The 19,440-nt window shown below is 45.4% G+C and overlaps 1 protein-coding gene across 1 annotated transcript in view; it reads left to right on the forward strand.

The window, feature by feature from the left end:
* The first annotated feature begins 1,410 nt into the window (after positions 1 to 1,410).
* The window catches only part of strn (striatin, calmodulin binding protein), a 52,195-nt gene continuing 34,165 nt past the window's right edge, over positions 1,411 to 19,440 (forward strand). Inside the window, 1 exon segment of the mRNA XM_042102701.1 lies at positions 1,411 to 1,797. Within this exon segment, the coding sequence (XP_041958635.1) occupies positions 1,576 to 1,797 (222 nt within the window). The 5' untranslated portion in view covers positions 1,411 to 1,575.

The following is a 19,440-nucleotide window of genomic DNA, read 5'->3' on the forward strand; positions in this document are numbered from 1 at the left end:
AACGGCTGTAGTGCCCTTGAGCAAGGCACCTCACCCCTCACTGCTCCCCGCTGTTGTAGCAGGCAACTCACTGCGCCGGGATTGTGTGCTTCACCTCACTGTGTGTTTCACTAATTCACGGATTGGGATAAATGCAGAGACCAAATTTCCCTCACAGGATCAAAAGAGTATTTATACTTATACTTATACTTTATAATTTAAAGCGAATTAACTTTTGGATCCCTTGGTTATGGGTCATGGACCCCACGTTGAGAACCAGTGCTTTAAAACAGCAGGAAGAGGCTGCTCCCAACACCATCAAGACACACACCTGAATTGACAATATCAGACAGACAACCAACCAAGCATAAGTAAGTATAAGTATATGTACTCTTTTGATCCTGTGAGGGAAATTTGGTCTCTGCATTTATCCCAATCCGTGAATTAGTGAAACACACATGTGGGCCTTGAGGCCCAGGGTGAAAGAAGATGTTTCATCTGCTATCTAGAGATGTGTTTGCTCAGCCCACCATCCATCTAGTACTCAAATCAACACTACTGACATTCAGGCACTAGGAAAAAAGGCTAATCATTACAGCTGCTCCTCTCTCTCTCTCTCTCTCTCTCTCTCTCTCTCTCTCTCTCTCTCTCTCTCACACACACACACACAGAAAGAGAGAGAAAGAGAGAGAGAGATAGAGAGAGAGTTTACACTGTTCTCTTATCTGTCTGGCTGTGAAACCATCAGATTAGATGCCATTTGAAAAGCTCCTATCCTCTAGTACTAGTATTAGCAGATACATTGGTAACTCCTAGCTCTAGTCTCCTCTGCACATAGCCTAAATGTTATTCTATTGCAGTAGCTGTAGCTTTATAACTTAAATGTTAAAATGCTTAAATGTTAATAGCTTAAATGTTATTCTATTGCTATTGCTGTAGCTCTGTATAGCTTACATGTTAAAATGGTTAAATGTTAATAGCTTGAATGTTATTCTATTGCTTCTATTGCTTAAACAAATCTAAATGTTTTTAATATAATAACAACAGCCTATTTTAGCCACTGATGCTATCACACAGACTCTTTTCTGTTTCTATTTTGACTAGATGTAGACCTACTGGGCCTGTAGCCTACTTTACAGTGATGTAAAGATCACCTGTCACTTAGGCCTACACTAGAGATGATGACCATACATTTCCATCTTTCAGATTTGAAGATCTAGTTGGCTATTAATGTGTTTGTATCATTTTTATTTTAAGACAACTTAGATCTAATTCAGTATGCACTGATTAATTTGCGTTTAGATGCCCTCCAATCTGATTGGTGATCTCCGTGTGAATGGGCCTTTGTGACCAATCCAAACCGAGGATGTTGACCAAACGCGGAGGGGGAAAAAATCTAGGCGTGCGTTTAGAGTTGACGTCACCGCATGACAAGACAACCAGACATGAGTTTGCATGCTCAGCACCAGAAGAGAGAGCTGCGAGAAGCGTGATACATTGTCCATTTTGTGCACATAGACGGATATACACCAAAGTGACAGGGGAGAAAATAGGCGACACAACTGGGCATTGAGACCCCCCGAACCTGGCCTGGCCATGGACGATCAGGCAGGGCCCGGAGTGTTCTTCAACAATAACAACAACTCGTTGATAGCCAGCGTCGTCGGTGGGAAAGCACCACAAACCGGCGACGGCGGGGGCGGTGAGGCGGCTAGGGCGCAGTACAGTATTCCGGGGATACTGCACTTTCTGCAGCACGAATGGGCCCGGTTTGAGGTCGAAAGAGCGCAATGGGAAGTGGAACGGGCAGAATTGCAGGTATGTAACCTATCCAGTAAACGGGGTTTGGTTTTAGATAACGGGGTGGCTGGAATGTGGCGAACATTCCATGGGGCTGGATGTTTTCCCTCTTGAGGGGCTTTTCATGTGCAGACTGCCTGCCAGTGCCACGGAGCTATGTGGTTAGCCGCGGCTAACAGGAATGACGTTTTGACATTAAGAAGTTGTGCAAGTTGTCTCTCGCTTTAACTTTTAATTCCCTCACTCAAACCCAAACCCCAACTGCGTTTCCGAGACTCATAATTTAAAACCAGCGCATGTGTGTTTTATAGGGAGGCAAAGCTAGTTAACGTTAGCCTGTTAGCCTGGGTACCTTGTTTCAGACGGCCGTGATGGAATTCCAAAAATGTTCACGCTGCTGGAACTGTTTGACAAGCCCTGCGCCCCGCCCCCTGTTATTGAGGCACGACATGCAGCTGTAGGGGTTTGTGTCCTCAATCGCTCGAAGCATCTCTGCTTCACCTATATCCACAATCAGAACACATATATAAACCACTGCGTTATGGACTGCCTTGAATATGAAACACTTCCATAAAGAGCCAAACCTCATTATCCTGCGACGTAGGTTAATACAGGCAATTGCAAAATGCACCAGACCAAGGTTCACTCTTGGCAGTCACGTTTAACTGAGCCATACCACTGTTTTTGTTTTGGGAAAACATGGCTATTGCAATACTATTACTTTTTCAAGTTTTTAGACACAGGACAGGTCACTTCTCTTGAATGTAGAGAGGATTATAAAGAGGCACAGCTTGAACAAGCCCTTAAAAATGTGTTATCTAGGCCTACATCTTGATTCTTTAGCGTTACAGTAGTTTGTACCCTGGCTGGCTTCTGTTTGTGGCTGGGACTTCAAACACTTCTTATGGGATTTTCTCTTCCTTTGCCCTGGGACACATGTATCCTGGTTGTACCAGACACACACACACACACACACACACACACACACTGCCCATCACCATGTTTCTTTAAAGGCAAGGTCCTCGATCCTGGCCCAAGTTGGGCATTGTTGGAGCCTGAGCACCTGTTTCTTGAAGATTGGCTACAGTAGTCAATGGCTTGGAGCGAAGGACCTGCTTTGTGTTCTGGTTTAGCCTACAGCCAGCGGACCCAAACAACCTGGGGGTCTGGGAGTGAGCTATGCTACATTTGCTTTCCTTGGCCTTGACTAACAGACTAATAAACTGTAAGAGAAAAAAAAAATGAAACACTGAATCTCTGTTTCTGATTGGTCCTGGATAACTGAGGCACTCAGTAATTTATGGCTCACCTTAAATGAATGTGTGTGTTAGTGTGCGACACTTCAGAAGGCTGTGAGTTAGGGCGTTGTAACGCACACTGGTTTTTAAAAGGGCAACGTCCTATTGGAGAAGGATCCAAACCAATGACGTGTATGCTCATTTGGCATTTGTGCATCACATGCTTTGAAGTGGCTGAGAGCAAATGAAGCCCAATACATACACACACACACACACACACACACACACACACACACACAGACACAAACACACACACCGATCTCATGTGCTTGATTATGACTTCTATTTGATGGAGATTAATGACTTATAATTCAGAGAAGCAACCACTTTTCTGTGTGTGTGTGTGTGTGTGTTGTGTGTGATGAATCTAGTTGCAGCTCTACTATGTTGCAGCTTTGGGGGTCTTCGTCGCTGTTGGTTGCACCCTGACTCCTTATTAGGGAGAGAGTGAGCTTTAGTGGCTCACCAGGGAATGTCAAAACGGACTAGGAGGAGGACACTGGGTGACCGAGAGAAAGAGCATGAGAAAAGAGGGAATGCATAGATTTAAGTGGCTTCAATGCCCCCTACAGCAAGAATTGCATGCCCACTCTATCATAACTGGCCCAAACCAGCGCTATTATGCTGTGTGTGTGTGTGTGTGTGTGTGTGTGTGTGTGTGTGTGTGTGTGTGTGTGTGTGTGTACTCAAGCTTAGCATATTATTCGTTGAGGTCTCACCATCTCCATGCCAACGGCTCCGCTTTCCAAGACGCAGGTGGGATGAAATGAGAACAGTGTGCTGTAGAACTCATCCAGAGTGAACACACACACACACACACACACACACACACACACACACACACCTCCCACGCCACAGGGAGCATAGAGGCAGGAGAGAAATCCACAGCCACAGTAAACCACTTGAACTCAGTGCTCACCTCCCACACCTCCAACACTCCAGTGACGATGGTGGAGGTGGCGGTGGCGGCTGCCACACTGCTCACGTCAGGGCAAAGGTGGTGATGCCAGTGTCGGCCAAAGGACCGGTTGCACCAGGAAAGGCTCAGAGAGCAAAAAGAGGAACACACACACACACACACACACACACACACACACACACACACACAGGCTCTGAATGAGACAGACAGACAGACAAGGACTGATGGTTTTAACCTTTAAACACTGTTTGTTGCTACCGCCCTTAGTTCACTGTTATCGGCTCTTATATTAAAGCAGTCCTGCAGGTTCAGGTGCAGTCCTGTCAGCCACAGAAACACTTTCTCTTGGGATCTCAGTTTGCTCCCCTTGTTTGACTTGGTCACATCAGGCCATAAGGCATTACTTAGCAACAGTAGTGAGAGGTGGTCAATCTGGATCACTGCCAGTCCTGGTCACTTTCGATAAGAGTGTTTGCTAAATCCATCTTACTTCACTTAAACACTTATGCAACAGGGTATCAGAGTGTACGGGAGTTTTTGCCAGCAAAAATCATATGGGCATCAGAATCAATCAAGTCACTCTGCTCATACACTGTTAGATACGCTGTAGATGCAGATAGTCTTTAATGATGCCTCATTGAAATGGCTCTCTCAGAAGTTCCATCTAAACACTCATCAAAATTGTGTACCAGCAATCATCACTGTGGAAAAGTTCCTCTTGACTTGGGTTTGACAACTATTGCACAAATTATTCCCTTAAGATATAGTGGCTGCTTTAAACGTATGGATGTTTATGTAGGTTGAGCTGCATCCTCTGTTTGATTTTTGTGAAGTATCAGGAAAGTATCCAGTTTACAAACATCCGACCCGACCATCAGGAGAATGCTGGGAATGCACTTCATTCCCCTGACCATCTAAATAACGTGTAGCCCCGCACAGTCCCACCTAGTCCCATGCAGTCCAAAGTAGCCCCACGCAGTCCCATGTTGCCCCACGCAGTCCCATGTTGCCCCACGCAGTCCCATGTTGCCCCACGCAGCCCCATGTTGCCCCACGCAGCCCCATGTTGCCCCACGCAGTCAGTCCCATGTTGCCCCACGCGGTCCCATGGGTACCCATTTAGCGCAGATACCCAGTTCGTCCATTCATCCTATCTGTGACAATAGCGTTGTGTAGTGCAATACCAGGCATTCTGGGCTTGCATTGGCAACATCAGAGACTCCATTCTCCTTATTTTGTAATCAGTGTGGCATCAAAATGAGTTGAAAGGCATTATTTGAGGGTAAAAGAACTGCGTTGTGTTGCTTTAAAGTGTGGTAGGGGTGTAGCAGGGAGAGAGGGGAAATGTGCTGTCGCAGGAGTGTCCTGGGGACAGGGGTGAGACGGATGCCGCTCTAGAGGGGGTGCCCCCCCCCCCCCCCCCCAGAATGGTCTGTCCCAAGCCTGGTATGAGTAGGGTTCCCCCCGTTTGTGTTCTCTCTCTCTCTCTTTCTCGATCTCTCTCTCCCTCTCTCTCCCTCTGCTTTGGTGCTTTTATTGATGTGTTTATTTAATGATTTTTTTTTGTTTTCTGTCCGCGAGCTGGGCCAGTATGACTCATTCTGCGCAGTGGTTCACCAGGCACACACACACACACACACACACACACACACACACACACCGCACCACTAGTTTGCTCACACTCACATACTCTCACTTTCTCCTTGCTACTGTTTTGCTTCTCAGGAACTTTAAATGAGTTCTAATGAGGAACACTCTAATTAAGAATTCTCCTTCAGAATGTGCTCGCCCATAGAGAGAGAGAGAGAGAGAGAGAGAGAGAGAGATGGGGCAGCTACAGACCGATAAAGAGGCTGAGGTCCCATGAAGGAGAGGGCCAGAGAGAGGTTGGGTTGATACTATACATGTCTGTCTGTCTCTGTTTCCACTCCAGCTGTTTTATTTTTTACTACCAGTGTTTATTGAGGTGAGGATGTTTGTGCGTAGCTGCAGTCCATATTTCCTGTGTGTGTGTGTGTGTTGGCCGGCTGGCCACTGAGCCCCTCGTTAGAATACCAGACAGGGGTACTCATGGTAGGACCAGCCTCACCGGCCAGAGAGGAAGTCACTCGGAGCAACACACACACACACTCCGAGAGAGACCGAGAACCAACACGTACACATACATACGCATGGGTGAACACAGGAAACACACACAAATGGAAACATACATGTAATGCTTACAGAGTATACATATACAGTAAGTCTGGCCATTTTAGTTGACCATTTGGTTGGATGGTGTGAACCCATCTTTCTTGTTTTCCTCTCTACTGCGTGGAGGAGCAGGTGTTTTCATAGTCATAGAGCAAGCTCCACCACAAGCCGTCCGAAACACAAACATTTCAACGCTAAAAAAAACACACTTTACGCTCTCTTGGAAAACCACACGATGCACACAAGACACTTTCCTACTTGAAGCATCGCATTATTAAATTTGCAGTTAGCTAGCCTAGCTCTGTTTCCCCTCAGTCATTTCCCTGTTACGACAACACAACACACAAACTACAACTTTTACAATTACCACAATTAGTACAGCCACCGTAGTAGCTTAGCTATCTCCTGTCTTAGGATCACAGGCTCATTACCCAATCAGAGCTGTCACTAGTGCTTAGTGTTGTGCCTCTCTTAAACATTCCTACTGGTTGCATTATGTGTGTTTTTTACATCTCCAGCAGGTAGCCCGACTTTCATTTTTCTCATCCATGCACACAACAGCAGCTTAAACAACTACTCCTATAACATTGAACAACAAGGCTTTAATATCGATAACTGGAAGTAGGCCTATATCAACAGCTAGGATGAACAGATGAACAGAGTAGCCAGCTCTCTCTGTCTGTCTCTTTCTTTCTTTCTTTATTTCTTTCTTTCTTTCTACACACACCCACACAGCTCTCCATGTAGTATCATCTGATCTGATCTTGTCACCTCTTCTCTCTCTCTCTCTCTCTCTCTCTCTCTCTCTCTCTCTCTCTCTCTCTCTCTCTCTACCTCTCTCTCTCCCTTTCTCTCTCCGTGTAGTCATCTGATAAGATCAGATCTGGTCTCATCTCTCGTTGTGTAATGAGCTCGTCCTCCCAGTACAGTGCTTAGCGTGTGTTTCTCCAAACAAAATCAATCCACCCCCACTGTCACCGGCTCCAGTCACATCCTCATCAGCCGCTCGCTCGCTCTCACGTTCGCTCTTTCGCCGGCACTCGGCCAAACTCCACTGGCTGGCATCGATCCGCACGGTGATGGACGGGGATTGGGATGGGGGGGTGCTCTTCACTTCCTCTCCCTGTCCCTGTCCCTGTCCTGTCAACAAGGATTGTGGGTCAAAACTAAAGAGTGTTTTTTAAAAATAAAGATTATATTGATCTGTACTCTGTGTTTTTTTGTTTTGGTCTGTGTTGTATCAATCGGGGGGGGGGGGGGGGGGGAGCTGGAGTGGGGCTGTAGAAATTATGACCTCTGGGCTTCGTTTGTTTGTTTGTTTGTTTTTTTAGAGTGGCTAGATCCGTAGAGGCCGTATGGTCAGCCTCCCCAGTTTCAAAGCACTGCCGTGTTCCTGTGACTAGACTGGTTTGTCCCCAACTGGTTGAACTGGTAGCTCGTGGGTTCACCCTCCCAGGCAGCACACCGATGCCTCCAGTCTGATATGTGGTGATGTCCACGGAGTGTCTGTCTGCTAAATGAAAGGCTGAAATCTAAGTGTAGTGTTCCATGTGCCCACACAGCGGTGGTGACTGAAATAGCCAAGCCTACTGTGTTAGAGCGTGCGTCACGTCCATTGAAGTGAAGTTCGCACCGACATCTGCCTTCATTTCGGTGGCTATCGGCTGTTGTTAGTAGGGCTACAACAATTAGTCGATTGATCAATTTGTCAACTATTAGATACATTGCCAACGGTTTTGGCAATCGGTTTATCAGCTTGTGTCCTTTTTTGAGGAAAACACCTTCCCATTCTCTTTTTAACCTAAAAGGTTCTACTCCACCTGGAAGTTTTTTTTGCACTCACCAGCCGCAGACCTCAACAGAAAGGGGTGTGTGTGTGTGTGTCGTGTGTGTGTGTGTGTGTGTGTGTGTGTGTGTGTGTGTGTGTGTGTCTTTTTGTGGTGGGGTGAATGTACTCAAACCTGTGCACTTACCTACTTACGTACACACACATAGACCCATTATGCATTCATATCAAGCTGACTTGAGATGAAGAGAGCCAAGGTGTGTGGGTGTTTGGGTCAGGGAAAGGAAAGGTGGAGATGTCATCTAAAACTAGTGTCAGATATCCCTGGAAGCATGCACACACACACACACAGTTTAAGCCAACATCCCCTGGCTGTACCACGCTGACTTGTTTCTTGTCTCTTGGCTGTTCTTACTGCTGTATCCTGTCAGTGGTTGGGCATCATGTGCTCACTTGCTGGTTGGTGTGTTATGATAGAACCCATGTGGCTGCACAGCACAGACGCTGGCAGCACACACACCAAACTCAGCTGCCAGAGCACACACGCACACACCACACACACCACACACACTGGCAGCAAAACACCGAACTCAGCTGTCAGAGTACATACAGTACACACCACACCACACCACACACACACCCCTGAGAAAAGTGTCTGCTTGACAGCCCAACACAAAGCGCTCAGAGGACCCACAGGGTGTTGCTCCTGCTGCCTGTTTGCACTAGGCTTCCATGAACAAGCAGGTACACATGCCATTCCTCTCAAAGCACACACACACAAAGGCCAATTGTACACACAAGGCCAACACACTAATCTGTTCCTGTCTTTGTTTGATGAACCCACTAAACTATCCACATATCTTGTCCACATTCCAGTTTTAGATACACCCACACATACAGTACCATGAACGCTGCGGCACATCACCCGACAGAATGCTCTCAAGCGCCCTGGCGCTCTTCTTCTTGTTCTTTACATTTCCATACACCTACGGAAGTCTAAAACATGCATCACACGGCACACTCTCCCTTTCTCTCTCTCTCTCTCTCTCTCTCTCTCTCTCTCTCTCTCTCTCTCTCTCTCTCTCTAAAACATGCATCACACGGCACACTCTCCCTTTCTCTCTCTCTCTCTCTCTCACTCTCTCTCTAAAACATGCATCACATGACACACTCTTTCTCTCTCTCTATATCTCTTTCTTTCTCTCTAAAACATGCATCACATGACACACTCTCTTTCTCTCTCTCTCTCTTTCTCTCTAAAACATGCATCACATGACACACTCTCTTTCTCTCTCTCTATATCTCTTTCTTTCTCTCTAAAACATGCATCACATGACACACTCTCTCTCTATCTCTCTTTCTTTCTCTCTAAAACATGCATCACATGAAACACTCTCTCTCTCTCTCTCTCTCTCTCTCTTTCTCTTTCTCTTTCTCTCGCTCTCTTTCTCTCTCTAAAACATGCATCACATGACACACTCTCGTTCTATCTCTCTCTCTTTCTCTCTCGCTGACATAAACTCAACCATGATTTATGATACAATCAACTGGGCTTTTTTTGTATTGTTCACACATTGTGTGAGTGTAGTCATCTTTCAAAAGTATGTCATCAACTCTCACCACCTGTCTCACACACACACACACACACAGAGTGAGATATCTGCTGTCTGCCCACACATATTGCAAGGGCCTGATGTGTAGGTAACCGTAGGAACAGCAGCAAGAGGCTATTACTGTGTCACTGGAGTGTTCACAGACCAGACCATGGAGAAAGTGCAAAAGCAAAAATCTACTCTTTTGCAGAGGTAAAATGAACCACTCTTCCTGGGCTCAAGCCAGAGATATGGTTGCAAAAAGTACAGTCTTACCTCTCTTCCGACATCATGTTTTGTATATAGGTTGTGGGTTTTTTGTGTGTGTGTTGTGTGTTTTATGTGTTGGGTATATATAATTTTTGTTGCCACCGAAAGCATCCTCTTCTCCACACAGCCCTGTAAACCCACGTTAGCCCTGCGCCAAGCAGAGGGCATTGTGGGATTGAGGTCATGAACTCTTGAGAGTCCACCAAAGTCAGGTCATGCGGCTCAGCTTCAGTTGGCATGGGGTGGGTTGGGTTCCTAACGGATTCGGTGGGACAACTGACCCCAATTCTCCTCTCTGGACTCAGAGATGGGAACTAATTCTGATGTGGGTTTGACCTATATGACATAACATAGCCTAGATATGAAGTGGGTATGGGTATGAGATGACAAGATATTGATAAGAGCGAACACACAGATTGATCTTGATATAATATTCATACATTGGCTATATTGATTGATATGATACTGATGTGATGATAATGCGATATGGTATTGATATGATATTGGTGTGATGCTGATATTGATAGACATGATGAAGTTGTGGTATATGGCTATTCTGTGGAGGTTGTGGGTGAGACGGCGTACTCGGGAAGCAGTGATGTGTTTAAAAGGCTCTGAAACAAACCGATTGGCACGCAGGTTTGTGTGTTTGTGCTGGAGGTGGTAATCTCCTCCAAGGCCAACTGGCCCATCCTGGGCAGACCTCCCAGAGTGGGGGTGTAATTTCATCCACAATCAGGAGCTTTCAATACAGGATTAGAGACAGAGAGAGAGAGCGAGAGAGAGAGAGAGAGAGATGGAAGGATAAAAAGATGGATGGAGCGATAGTGATGGAAAGATGGATAGAGAGAGAGAGAGACAGACAGACAGAGGGAGAGAGAAATGGATGGAGGGATAAAAAGATGGATGGAGAGGGAGAAAGAAATGGATGGAGTTTTTAGAGAGATGGATAGAAACTGAGAGAGACAGACAGGCAAAGAGAAGAATAGACCGGAAAAGAGAGATATCATTGTAAAACAACGACCACAATGTGTTTCGGTATCAGTGTGGTTTTGAAAGGTGATGTGTGAGCTCAGGTGATAACAAATCTGTTCAACACTGAAAGTAACACTGTAATTGGCTATGAATGTAAATCTGAGTTGAACACTATCGCAAAGCAGGATCCACACAGATGTGTTTTTCTGTGTGAAGACGTGTGCATGTTGAGGGCTTAGTTGCTTTCTCTGTGGTCTTAAATATAGTAACATTTTTGCTGCTGCAGAGTCAAAATAATCAAAAAATAATGGATGCAATTCAAATGAGGGAGAGAGGAGCGAAGGGGAAAAGAGAATGAATGAAGTGAACCGAGTTTTAGACACCCAACTCCTTATGCAGGTGGAGAAGTGAAGAAGGGGGAGGGGGGGTGGGGGGCGGGGGGCAAGTTTTAGACACCCAACTCCTTATGCAGGTGGAGAAGTGACGAGGGGGGGGCTGACAGGGCCGGCAGGTCATAGGTGATGAGACTGACAGCTACAAGTGTGGCTGCTAAGGGAAGATGGGGCAGAAGTACATGAAAAAGAGCGGAGTAGAGTGACAGGAGCGGAGACTTTGACAGGAGCGGAGGGGATGTCAGTACGAGGGTGTGTAAGAGGGACGGACCCGTTTCTAAAGTAACGGGAGCAACATAAAGAGCAGAAGCGAAGCGGTTGGGGAAGAAACCGACGCAAAACGGAGCGATGGAAAAACAGGCCTAGTAGGCTTGCAGCCAGTCTCCCGAGACGTCTTTGGCGCTCGTCGGAGACACAACGGGAGACGGTTGTCAGCGCTTTCCCGTTCTCATTGAAGTTCACGTGCTGCATGAGCACCGCTCACCGGCCTCACATTGTCTGCTCGCTCGTGTCCCATGAATATTTAATGGACCCCATTCACTGAAATCCTCAGGCAATGGCCATGAGCAGATTGATGACACTATTTTTAAAACATTTTTCTCCATTTTGTCCTCACTTCTGGCATCTGAAGCTGCTGCTGCTGGGTTCTGTTCAAGGCGTTTCGTCTTTGTTCACATTTATTTATTTATTTATTTATTTATTTATTTATTTATTTATTTATTTATTTGCCCCACAGTTTCGTTCTTGGTATGACTCAGACTTTAGGCTATGTTACAAGCAATGTTATTATTGCTAATGAACTCCATAGATGACTAGAAAATGAATTGAAATTGAAATGGGATATGCGCTAAGGGACGTCACTCTATCGTTTCAGTGCTAGTGCTAGTTCTCTCCCACTTCCTGCTGGTCCTCTCCGTGGCGATGCGTCACTGGGGCCGACTGTGACTGTGGCTACACCGTGGTGCCCTGGTAATCATCATCGTTATGAGGGATGATAAGGTTTCGTTTCTAATTGTACCGGTCCCCGTTCCTCCACATTTAATATTTTTCTCCTTCCTTGAAGAGCGTGCACGTTGTGCGTCTCTGTGTGTGTCTGTGTGTCTGTGTCTCTCTCTGTGTGTGTGTGTGTGTGTGTGTGTGGCAGGCGTTCAAAGCCCCCCCCCTACAAACGTGGGTGCGATATCAAATTAGCATTGCAATTTAAACACTGCAGAGGAGGGGATTTGTAGTGGCCTGCATGCACCAGCCTCCCTCCTTTTGTTTTTCAAGGTCTCTCCACAGCCAACCACCCACCCCTACTCTCTCTATCTCTCTCTCTCTCTCTCACACACACACACACATATGCACACGCGCACACACACACACGCCGCAAATATAGAAGTCCAAAAAGTAAAGAGTAGAATAGGTGGATGACGCACACAGTAGTGCTGCATGCGGCCCAGCTCCTTCAGCACGCTCACTGCCTGCCTGCCTCCCACGTACCCTCCTCAGGAGGTTCGCCCTCTCTCTCACAGCATTATGGGGGATTTTTTTCCCCCACTGCCCAAGCCACAGGCTGGTTTTCAAAAGCTTGAAGGCAAATGGCATGGTTCACCGTGGACGAGAACCAGGGTATCGATCCTCACCGTGGCACTACTTTACAGAGTATCGATCCTCACCGTAGCACTACTTTACAGGGTATCAATACTCACTGTGGCACTACTTTACAGGGTATCGATCCTCACCGTGTCTAGATTGGCTCCCTCACAAGACTCAATTTGCTCATTTGACATTTGCAAAGAAGACATAGGTTAAATGTCTTCTGTATCTCATGGAGGCCATTAGGTCAGTGTGGTGAACTGACAAATTTCACTTAGTTGTGCCTCCAAAGGACATGCTGGTGGTGATGGGCGTAGTGTTCAAGGTTAGCACATCTGTCTGTCTCCAACGCCTTTTCAGGCGTCAGGGCAGTTATTGTAGCGACATGCTACTTTGGCCAGGTCTTCTTTGGAAAAGATGGTTTAATCTAAAGCTATTTCCTAATAATAAAAAAAGGTTAAATAAAAATTGTTAAATGCGTAGACCTATCTATTATAGCACTTGAACATGGTGTAGCTCACAACACACCCTTGTGTTACGTACAGATGCAGTGCAGTCAGGTGGAGAAAGGCAAAAGGTGTTGAAGGCTTCAAATCACAAAAAGTAAAGTTATAGTTTATAAAGTTATAAACTAGACCTACGTGCTGTACAAATACCATACAGTGCTCTATGAATGGTGTGGGTAGTGCACAGAATAATAGCAGCAAACTGCAGTGCTGACAAATGAAAAAGAAAAAGCAAAGGATTTTATTTTCATTAGTAATGAGTCTGACATTTCTGTAATGTGGTCCTAGTGGAGGTAGTTGTTCATTTTCTTTTATTTGTGAGTTTTCCTGTTTGTTGCTGTTGTCCAACTAGTCCCCTCTTTGCATGAACTCTTTCTCACACTGTTGAAAGAAGTCTGCTGTTGGTGCCCATGGCAACCATAAAAGACCTTGGCTTTGAACTTCCTTGTTAGCCATCTAGCACATTCCATGTTTTTAATGTGGAATTTAAGTCTGAACGTCGGTGTCACATTTCCAGCAGTGCCATTATTACCATCTAATGATAGAAAACATTTTGGGTCCCAATTTGTATAATGCATATAGGCCAGTCTACTCTTTGCACTTGGCTGACTGATTTTACTAGATGTTACCAGTGCTTCTGAAATAAGAACATATTATCACATGCTCACAGTACTAACCCTAACATCAAGTACATCTTAGTGTAAACTCAAGTGGGTGCTAAACTCTCCTGAACGTCAAAATAAATGCTTGGTGAATAAAGGATAGATCTCTCAGTCACGCTGAAGAAGGGAGTCTTGCCTGAAACGTCCGTGTAATGATTAAAAAAAGCTTTAGAAAAGAACTGAAAGTGCTGTCTTTTATTCACAAAGTTTATCTTGTAACAACAAAGCTCATTGTGCTTGCTTATTACTAATGAAGCATGTAGTGAATAATCCGTAAAAATGTTAAATGTGAAAGGTGGAGCTGTGGAGGAGAGACAGACAGGTGGAGCTGTGGAGGAGAGACAGACAGGTGGAGCTGTGGAGGAGAGACAAGACAGGTGGAGCTGTGGAGGAGAGGCAGACAGGTGGAACTGTGGAAGAGAGGAAAGGTAGACAGGTGGAGCTGTGGAGGAGGTGGAGCTGTGGAGGAGAGGTAGACGGGTGGAGCTGTGGAGGAGAGACAGACAGGTGGAACTGTGGAGGAGAGACAGACAGGTGGAGCTGTGGGGGAGAGACAGACAGGTGGAGCTGTGGAGGAGAGACAGACAGGTGGAGCTGTGGGGGACAGGTAGACAGGTGGAGCTGTGGAGGAGAGACAAGACAGGTGGAGCTGTGGGGGAGAGACAGACAGGTGGAGCTGTGGAGGAGAGACAGACAGGTGGAGCTGTGGAGGAGAGGAGAGGTAGACAGGTGGAGTTGTGGAGGAGAGGCAGACAGGTAGAGCTGTGGAGGAGAGGAGAGGTAGACAGGTGGAGCTGTGGAGGAGAGGCAGACAGGTGGAGCTGTGGAAGAGAGGAAAGGTAGACAGGTGGAGCTGTGGAGGAGAGGTAGACAGGTGGAGCTGTGGAGGAGAGGTAGACAGGTGGAGCTGTGGAGGAGGTGGAGCTGTGTGTGTGTGGGGGGGGGGGAACCCCCAGAGGAGACGTCACCTCACACCTCCCTTCTCATGGGCAACCGAGAGAGAGAGAGAGAGAGATTGTTTGTGTGGGATGGTGTTGGTGTGAGAGTGTTCATGTGTCCGTGTGTGTGTGATGAAGATTACGCCCTTTCTAAACATGTTGGACTCGGTTTGTGCTTTTGTTGATAGAATGGCTAGTTTGTTTGTAAATGTAGCACTAATCCCATTATTACCATCGCTGAAACACAGTGTAGTTGTAAACAAATCCCTAATTGCTTTAACAAACTTGTCTGACAAGTCTCTGACACATTATTTGTGTTCTCCGAGAGCTATTAAAGCCTCCCGCGTGCATCTAGTGTAGTCTTTCTCTGAACAGTCATCTACAGTATGCCGTACCCAGCCTACTAGCCCTGTGTCATTTTGTGTCAGTAATGCCTGGTGGAGGACTTTGTGCAATGGTGCAAACTCAATCATCTTCAACTCAACACTTCAAAGACCAAGGAGATGGTGGTGGATTTCCGTAGGTCTAAGCCCACTCTGCTACCAGTCCACATTGATGGGGTCAATGTGGAGGTGGTTAGCACCTACAAGTATCTGGTTCTCCACCTGGACAATAAACTGGACTGGTCAGCCAACACTGATGCACTCTACAAGAAAAGGCAGAGCAGGCTGTACTTCCTGAGGAGGCTGCGGTCCTTCAATGTGTGCAGCAAGCTCCTCAGGATGTTCTACCAGTCTGTTGTTGCTAGCGTCCTCTTCTATGCAGTAGTATGCTGGGGAGGAAGCACAAGAAAGAAGGATGCGGGGCGAATTGACAGGCTGGTAAGGAAAGCTGGCTCTAGTGGGAGCTGAACTGCATCACTTCACTATCTGACAAAAGGACCCTGAACAAACTGATCAACATCTTGGACAATGAGTGTCACCCACTCCAAAGCACTATTGTTAAGCAGAAGAGCCTGATCAGCTTGAGACTTTGCTCACTGCCTTGCACAACTGATAGACTGAGAAAGTCATTTGTCCCCAAGGCCATTGAACTGTTCAATGCCTCACTTAAGGGAAGAGGGGAGAGAGACTTCTCTGCATAGTCTGTCTGCCTCTTCACCCCCTCCATGTTTGGATACTGTCTGTCCACTAGCCACTTTTACCACTGTCTTTATGCCTCACTGTTTGCGTGCTATATTAGCACATTAGCACATATGCATAACCCCCCCCCTCCATGCCACAGCCGAACTGTGGCCACACTTATACATTTTCTTTTAATAGTTAAATATATAGATATATAGACTTTACTTTATTTCTGCATTGTTGCACTGTTGGACTCACTCATTTGCACTATCACCATGACACTCGTTCACACGGAGTACCTTAGAGCACCTTACCATACCTCACTATGCACAGAGAATCACAGGCTCAGTCCCTGCCTCAGTCATTGCAAGCGCCTCTGATTGATTAATCACCACTATGTGGATACTGTTTTTAGAATTTATTTAGATTAAGTGTTAGTTAGTATAATTTGTATTTTAGTATATTTATCATATTCTTTATCTTCTACTGTCCTTATTGCTTAGTTGTGTTTTTATATTATATACTTTAATTACTCTTTCTGCTGTTAAAGAATGTGTTTGTGTTGTCTGTATCCTGCTGAGACCTTGAATTTCCCCTGGGGATCAATAAAGTATCTATCTATCTAGCTAGCTAGCTAGGCCTTCAGGTCCACTAGCTGTTGTGTTTTGATTGTGTGCATGTCATGAGCAGAGTCTAAGCACCATGAACCCAGCTTTGACAAATGTATGTTGTTTTTCACATGTTGCCGCATAGCGTACAGATAAGGTTGCTGTACATGCTTCCAGAACTAGATAACATGGTCATTAATCGGTTGCTGTGTAATGGTCCTCCCTTGACCGTCTGACTCGGTGATCACCGGAAAGGTCACGGAAGGTTATGTCTGTGGTCCTCTGGAAAGTTCACCCTGAAGGTCATCTGTGGCTGCTTAATTGTAGTGCATTCATGACCTGGAGATATGTCATCTTAGTAACGCGCACGCACACACACACACACACACACAGAGACACACACACACACACACGCAGACACACACACACACACACACACAGAGACGCACACACACACACACACACACACACACACACACACACACAGGGTCTCTTTATTCCTCTTCCAGCTCATAGGATCCATATCGAGTGCATGTCATGTAAATGCACTCCTTAAGTTTGAATTATACAGTGCAGTGACATACCATCTGTGCACTGTAACATCCTAATAGCAGGTAAAGTGCAAAGTCTTTCAACAGCAGCAGTTTTGTACATGGACCAGAGCGCACGCACGCACAAAGCAATGCAGTGACATTCTTGCTTCTTACAGTCTGTATCTGCTCCAAGGAGCCCCAGGTGTATCATTGCATGTATGGTTGGGCTGGAATAAAAGAAAAAAAAAATCAATACCGAAAGAAAAGCTGAAGGAAAAAGAATTGGTTCCAAATCTGGATGCTAGATCCAGGCAGTTCTTGAGTCATCAAACTGGCTAAACTAAGTATTCATAAAGCTCACTAATGCAAGAACATCTCTGCATGTCCAAATGACTTAAAGCCCACCGCTGACCTGATACGAAAAGACCTCTGGTATCTGGAAGGGCTCTCAAAGAAGTCAAATATGTTGTAGAGATGACTTTATAGGCTAGGCCTATGTGTTGTAGAGATGACTGACTTTTTCTCAAGTTTAGGAATCTTAAGTCTTTAAAAACAGTAGTCTAGTCTATACGTCCAGAAAGTTTCTAGTCTTTGATGAATCTCACAACATGGGAATGGGTCATTCCACGTCAATTCAACCAGGGCCCACGCACTTAGGTCTCAAAAAATTCTGAAAAAATTACCAGGTGTACCTATGTTACCCAGGAGACACACTGTAAAATTACTCTTATGTAAGATCAATACTTTCCAAGATACAGACAGTTTTACAAGGGGAGGGGGGTGTCGATTTTGTTCGGCCTCTTTTCTTTGTCAAAGTTCACAAGCCCACAGCGCAAGAACTAAACCATGTAGGAGGCTCAAATTTTGCATGCTGGTACATAAATAGGAATAGTATGTAGCAAAATCGTCACGTTTGGTCTGGATAATCCTGCATGGTCATAGCTGTCCCTCAAAGTTGATACAAATTTTATTGGAGTTTTTGGCTGGGCTCTGTTTAAGCCTTCAGAAGACATATTTGTACTCAACATAGGCTCTTGATTTATTTTCCTTACTGAGATAAGTAGGAACACTCTCACAAAAAACAATGAACAGAAAATAAATTCCTTCAGGGTCTGAACAGCAGACTTTACAAGTCTAAAACATCTTTTTGGTTCTCATTTTCAGAGCACCCAAACACCTTGTGGGAATATACAAAGATTTTTTTAAATATTTTTTTCTTTATTCTCCATGATCTTTTCTTTTTAAAAACACCAATTTGACTTGTCTTATGCAAATCTTTCTTTTTCACTTTCCACCCTGAATATGGGCAAAATGCACCATTGACATCAATATGTTTTGTATAGAGCTACCACAGGTTACTCTATACAACCACAGGTGGCAGTGTGGTGACTCTATATAAAACATATTAATGTCAATGGGGCATTTTGCCCATGTTCAGGGTGGGATCACAAAATGACTGCGGGTCAGATTTGAACTGTTTTTGTCGGCCACAAGTCCGTCTCATCAGCTTTACAGTCTTCTTGAGAGCTGTGCTGCTAACGCATAAAAGTAAAACTGGGTCCTCCAGACCAATGAATCTTCTTGGTCGGAAGACAGTTTGAACTCCTCATTCAGTAATGCTTGTTCTTGTTGTCGTGAGTTGTCCACCTTTTTGGGCATTTAAACATGTCAACAACTAGGCTATATTATTGAGATACAGATGACGTGATATAGTCTTATCTTGGGAAGGTTTTCTACCAGGATGTTCTCTCTCTCTCTCTCTCTCTCTCTCTGTCCCCCTCTCTCTCTCTCTCTCTCTCTCTTTCTCCCTCTCTCTCTCTCCCTCCCTCTCAGGGGGTTGCCCATGAGAAGGGAGGTGTGAGGTGACGTCTCCTCTGGGGTCTTCTCAGTCGATGACTCATTATTCTATTGAAGTCCATCATTATCACTCTATCCCACTCTCTCTCTCCCTCTCTTTCTCTCCTTCTGTCAAGTTACTGATGGTGGGAATGTGGTTTAGAATGTGTGAGGTTTTCTTTAGTTGGTGGGAGGATGCAAGCCTTGTGGTTGAAGGTTTTTTTTTTTGTGTGTATGGTGTGATGTAACTTTGTTTTAAAGCTTGTGACAATGATTTATTGAAGGAGTGTTGAACCTTTCTCTTTCTCTCTCTCTCTCTCGCAATGTATTTAGTATTGCAGAATCACGACACTGTATAGTTATCGTGACCGTATTCTAGTGAAGAAGGCCTCATTAATCACCCCCCTACACTGTGTAATAGGAACTGGAGCGATCAGCTATTCTCATCACACACGTCCTTTACAATCCTTTACACGCCAGGGGCTTTTGTTGCAAAAAGAACCCCAGCAAA

This window comes from Alosa sapidissima, chromosome 9 (genome assembly GCF_018492685.1).
Source record: "Alosa sapidissima isolate fAloSap1 chromosome 9, fAloSap1.pri, whole genome shotgun sequence".
Lineage (NCBI taxonomy): Eukaryota > Metazoa > Chordata > Actinopteri > Clupeiformes > Clupeidae > Alosa > Alosa sapidissima.